The 6,538-nt window shown below is 34.6% G+C and overlaps 1 protein-coding gene across 1 annotated transcript in view; it reads left to right on the forward strand.

Moving 5' to 3' along the window:
- Positions 1–1,838, forward strand: part of LOC128280426 (uncharacterized) — a 66,263-nt gene extending 64,425 nt beyond the window's left edge. The window contains exon 2 of the mRNA XM_053018575.1: positions 1,739–1,838. Coding sequence (XP_052874535.1) covers positions 1,739–1,838 — 100 coding nt within the window. The remainder of the gene's footprint in view (positions 1–1,738) is intronic.
- The last annotated feature ends 4,700 nt before the right edge of the window (positions 1,839–6,538 follow it).

Here is a 6,538-nt window from a genome sequence, read left to right on the forward strand (position 1 = left end):
TGTAAATGTATGACTTGGTATGAGATTGATCCGAAGGTCTAAGGAACTATGGTATAGTTCGGTATATTGGAACACTTGGCCTTGTTTCATTATTTCATTTTATGATAATTTTATTAATGGATGGTTGTGGAATGCTTATGACTTCTTGAGTTATAAACTCACTCGGTGTTTTCTTGTCACCCATTTTAGGTTTCTTGGACTCGTCTCCTTTTGGGTGCTCGGGCAATCAACGAAGTCATCACACCGTGAGCAATTTTGGTATTGTCTTCTTAGTCAACTTAGGAGAACATTTGGCATGTATGGGCTATTTTGTTTTGTTAAATTTTGGGTTTTAAACTTTAAGCCATGTGAAAATGGCCTATGTGGTCGTTTGAGTGGGATGCTAGAACCTATAGCCACGAGTCTTAGAAAGCTTAATTTTGATAAGGTGGCCATAATTTGTGTCATGTATGATGGATGATTAGTAAGGCTAAGGAAGGATTCATGAAATTGGCATAGTCTACTGCAGTAACTGTTGCGGACAGCAGCAGTGATATGAGATCGAAAAATCACTAAAAATAGTAGAAGTGGAATTAATTGCTAAAAAGAATTACGTACTCGAAGCTTGATGGGTCTATTTTCATATGGATGAAACGAAACGACCATATGAGCTGTATTTTAAGAGATATTCAAGATTTCGTGAGACAGGGCCAGAACGGTTTCTGGATTCTATGTTTCGACTTTGAAAATTTACCATAAATTATCCAGAAACAATTAGAAGTCATGCCTTATATGCATAGATTACCCTTTGAGTCTAGTTTCATTAGAAACAAACGGCATGAGCATTGGAGCTCTGTACGAGATGATATCCAGGTCGTAATGCACAAAGGTCAGTGTAGTCGAACCCCGAAACAGGGGTGACTTTAACTAATAAACTGTACCAATTGGCCCAACCAAAAATTTTAGAAATAAATCCACGGATGGATATATGAGTCTAAATTCAGGGAAAATTTACGGAACTGGTTTTCGAGTTCTGGAACTCGAGATATGATTTTTAAGGTGACAGGGACGCAGTTGCCAGCTGGACTGGAAATGTGAAAAATAGTCTGTGTGACACATGAGAGTTGGTCTGAGAACCCCTCGTGTCCGACTCCGGCGACGGTATCGGGAACAGGGTGTTACACAGTGGATCTTAGCCTATTTATCCTTAATTTTGTCATGTTTTGGTACCGATGTCACTGCATGAGTATTTCCATATTGCGCCCAGAATTGTCGCCACACTTGACAGCTGTCCGGATAAGAACAAAAATGTGTGAGCGGTCCAATCTAGTATAACCAACTTGTATGTACAGAGGCAGTATGGTTCTGATGAAAAGACACCTGTGCTATTTGGAAGAATATAAATATTCACGTGAAAAGAAAAAAAAGGCTTTTTGAAGGGTATTATTTTCTTCAACCTATCTCTTGAAGCTTTTCAGCTATGGCAGCTTATGTCTCCTACAAGTGAACCAACATGAAAGGGACGCAATTCAGCTCCTGACGAGGAGCCCTGTGTGCCACACAAGAGGGAATGGAGAGATTCAAGTCAAGATTGTCTAGGAATAGTATTCTCCACTTGTTTCTTTTATATTTCTTTTCTAAACAATGGTGATTACTTTCTATTTCATGTTTGTATAGAAGTACACATGACTTCTGGGTTAAATGTTATTTTATTCAATCTTGCTTCTACTATTTAATCTTTGGGTTTGAATGTTTTTAGCATGGAAATGTTATTGCGGTCACTGACACCAGAAAGTGCAGCGATAGTTCAAGCTAACAAGCGTGACAACGAAAGTTGCTTGAGGATTAGAGGAATTTAATCCACTTGTTCTTAATAGTGTTCCATTGCCATCATCGGAAGGTGTGGTTAGTGTGTATGTTTAAGTTTTAAATTAAATATAGAAGTTAAGCTTTGTAAGATATTCATTGCAATTTAATGCATCGACAATCACCTATCCTTTTATACCTTATGAGTACTTAGTATTCTGTTGAATATGTATTCTGTTGAATATTCACGTTAGGGATCCCATTTTATCATTATCATATTTTATCTTATTGCTTTCAAGTTATTTCTTCGGCAACTACTTTCACAATTTATCTCATTTCTATCTATTTATTGCATTGACATTGATAGACAAAAGACAACCATCCTCATGGGATCAATATCTGACAAACTCATATGTATCTACTATACTTGCATCGATAGTGTACGCTTGCACATTATTGTTGTCATGTTAAATAGCTAATCACTGTTACACGGCCTAGCACATGGCCTAGGCATTGGCGTGTGAGGCATTTCACGAGTTACACTCCCTGGCACATGAGCGTGTGGCTTGGCCGTGTGTGTAACACCCCTCACCCGTATCCAACGTTGGGACAGGGTTCGAGGCGTTACCGGACTTAAACATTCACAACATGCAAAACAAGGCCACAAAATTTCACCAAAAATTAGAACATCTCGAACACATGCATATCGTCCCTTATATAGGTCTTCTAAACCTATAACATAAATTGGGGTGGTTTGGGACTAAACCAAGAACTTTGAAAATCTTTGGGCAACTTAACTAATTTTCTTGCTCTAGAAAGTCATATGCCCGTGTGGATTGGGCCGTGTGGTCAATTTCAAGGCTATTTTCCAAGCCAATTGTCACCCTTAATTACCTACATACACTTATACATTTTCATAGCAATTGACATGGAATATTTGAGTAATTATATATTCACAATCAAGACACAAGCATGGCATTCTTACAACAACACATAACATATTGCCAACCATGCTGGCAAACAAGCATATGCACATCACCAATATCAGACATAACATGAATAGATAGATTTATAAGTCAGAATCATTAGCTCAATAAAGACCAATATATTTTTCCAAATTATAATAACACATGTTATAAAACTAGGTCCCTATACATGTCACTCACTTGATAATTCTAGCATATGTGTTTATACTGTCGAGGTGTTGGCTTGATAGTGTGATGCTGCCTTCGACGATCTCTAACCCCGAGTTAACCTGAAAATACTAAAAGAAATGGAAAGGAGGTGGAAACCTTTACGCTTAGTAAGTCACATGAAAATAATAAGCAATGTACTAACATGCTTTCCATAGTAAAACTATCCCAATTGTACATTTACACATGTTCTGGTTAAGCTATTTTCTTGACTCATAGCCACTAAATCATTTATATCTAGAGCTATTTAACTCCAAATTAAGATCTGTAAATTTTTCCAGAAACTAGACTCATATACCTTTCCACCATAAATGTTTCAGAATTTTTTGTCAAGCCAATAAGTACATTTTATTATTTAAAGTCTCCCCTATTTTTCAGTTTGATAGCTTCGACCACTCTTCACTAAAATTTAATTATCTTTTTCTACCAAATTCAAATGAGGTTACTCTTTCTTTATTTTGAAAATAAATTCAATAAGGAATCCAACCATATAAATTATGTTCCTTAAATATTTTGTTTACAATTTTAATGTTTTTACAATTCAAAATAGGGGATCACGAAATCAGTCTGAACTAGTCTTACAAAAATATAAATATGTCAAAATAAAGAATTTCTTTGTTTTCTCTGTTTCTTTTATATGAAAATAGATTCAATAAGATTTAATTTCATATCTCATTCAACTTCTAGTTCAACATCTACTATTTTTGGTGATTTTTTCTAAGTCACTCCCCTGCTGTTGTTTTAAACTGTTTATCCCAAATTTCATTCCTTCAATAAAATTTCTTATTGTCAACTTTCAAGATAATACTTATCTATATTCATCTTATCAAAAATTCAATCACATATCTAACTCATAATTCAAAACTCATATATTCATATTCAAGTAATATCCCACATTTTTTTTTCACATTAAATTTCATTTAGCAAACTTGGTTCTCCCGGTGAACACTTCGGAAAGTAACAATATCCAGTAGTTTTAGCACATAGCTCCACACTATTGGGCTAACATGTAATTATGGCATATGCACTTAGCGCCACTTTTCAAATTAACATGTATAACCGTGGCATATCCTCTTAGCACCACGTTACATGTTTAACCGTGGTATATCCACTTAGCCCCACGTTAATGAATCAATATATGTAACAGTGGCATATCCACTTAGCACCACGTTACATGTGTAATAGTGGTATATCCACTTAGCACCACATTTTTTCATTCTGAAGGCTCAACTGAGATTTCCTCATTTAATCTCAATTCATCAACCACAAATCACTGTTTGTGTCCATTAATTGAACAATACTAAAACTTATTTCATTTGCACTCTCTTCACAAGTCCATTTCATTTCACATGTCAAACATGTACTCATGAGTTTCGAGTAAGTACCTGTGCTATCTCTTAGCACAACCACTCATGCAAACAGGACAATCATATGCAAAATCTCATATTATCGATAATCACCCATTTCTTTTAAATATCATATTCCATCAAATTTCTATTAACATCAAATTAAATACAATTATAACAAATTATATTTCATGTATATCAATAATAACACGAATAATAGGCTTATTAAATCACGCGAACTTACCTTGGATCCAGAAATGGCAATTTACCATTCTAGTCCATAATCTTGTATTTTCCCGATTTAAGTCCAAATCTTGATTTCCTTGATTATTAAGCTTGGAAGCTTGGCCAAACCCTAACCACGGCTGCTCTTGGTACATTCTGCTGTAGCAAGAAGAAAGGGACACATTTGGGGTTTAAAATTTGTCTTTTAATTCATTTTACCCCTAAATGACCAAAATGCCCTTTTTACTATTCTTTCAAATTTTACCCAACCAAGGCCAGTTTTGTCCAACAAGTTATACAATGGTTTAATTATCATTTAAGGACCTCCCATTTAAAATTTCATGACAAGTAGACACCTCTAACATGTAAAACTCAACTTTTGCACTTTTTATAATTTAGTTCTTTTTACTAAATTGAGTGCCCAAACATCGAAATTTTCGAACGAAATTTTCACAAAATCATTCTGTGAATTCGTAGACCATAAAAATATAATAAAAAAGAAATTTTCCTCATCATATTTGTGGTCCTGAAACCACTGTTCCGACTAAGCCCAAAATCGGGATGTTACATTTCTCCCCCCTTTAGGGATTTTTGTCCCCGAAAATCTCACCAGAAAAGTGGTTTTGGTTTTTCACTTGGATTCCTCAATCCTATAATCAATGTCAAAAACCTTTCACTCAGGCTAAACTTTTACTACCTATCTCTTTAAATTTTACATGCAAAAATCATAGGTGGTATTCACTTTACAATACTTTTACTGAAACTTAATCTCTACCAGAAAGCTCATGTACTCAAAAGTTCGATCCATACCATCATGTTACATATACATTCGCACCTGAATCTTTTCGGATTCAAATAGTAAACTAGTCAGTTCATCTCAACCTCATACTCTTTATAATTTCACACAGTCCAATTATTTGTCAATTCAACCCTCAACTACTTTTTATTTCAAGCCTCTTCTGGCTTTCCAAAGAAATCATGATATGAAATTCGGATCTCAATCCTATTAGTGGAGATTAAAATTCCATGATATCCAAAATTCATAAAGACACGAAATTATATGAATCTGGTGAGCAGGTATACCAGCATAATTTACACATCCCATAACGTTTAACAACGCTACATATCACTTTCCTTTTTCAAGGACAGGAATGATCCAGACAATAAAATCCATATTACCCTTTTCTATTTCCATTCTAATTCCCAAACGGCAAAAATAATTCAGATGATTCTTGCTATACATCTTTAAACTTTCAACATTTCAAGAATTTGTACTCAAAGATAAACAATGATCGTTTCAGCATTTTTTAATACCCAGATTATCTTCACATTATCAATATCAGATCTTCTTATTTCATACGATTCTTCTAGGAAACATACACTTCTTAATTAGACTATTGTCTTTTTACCCGTGAAGAAATAAAATCTTATTCTCAAGCATGCACGTCTCATTAAATTCTAGACATATATTACATACAGATTGAACAATCAAGTCGACCTTATTCATCCGTAATTGATATTTCAAGAAATTCTCTCTTCTAGTCAACAGAACGATTCAATATGCATCATTCCAAATTCACTCATCATGCCAATCGAAGACCATAACAAATGCATTAACGTAAGTAATACTGGTACCTCAACTGAATACATTAACTCTATTTAACTTACTTGAGAAAGGAAATCCACCATACACATTGGGACTTGAAATTTCACCACATTATCAAGATCAATTCAGAGGTATAGTCATACTCGTTCTTTATATACATCAACCACAAGTTGGAGGTCATGTTCTAAGTGCAAGTCATGATCAACAAGTTACAAGATAAAATATCCAGAAAACCCATGATAGAGAAATCTAAAATGAAGAAGCCTAGAATAAGGAAATCCAAGATAAAGAAATCCATGATAAGGAAATCCCATTTACAGTACTGCATCAGAAGACCGAGAACCAGACTCATAAAAACATGAAAGACCCTAATGTTTTTTTTT

Source organism: Gossypium arboreum, chromosome 9, assembly GCF_025698485.1.
Source record: "Gossypium arboreum isolate Shixiya-1 chromosome 9, ASM2569848v2, whole genome shotgun sequence".
Classification (NCBI taxonomy): domain Eukaryota; kingdom Viridiplantae; phylum Streptophyta; class Magnoliopsida; order Malvales; family Malvaceae; genus Gossypium; species Gossypium arboreum.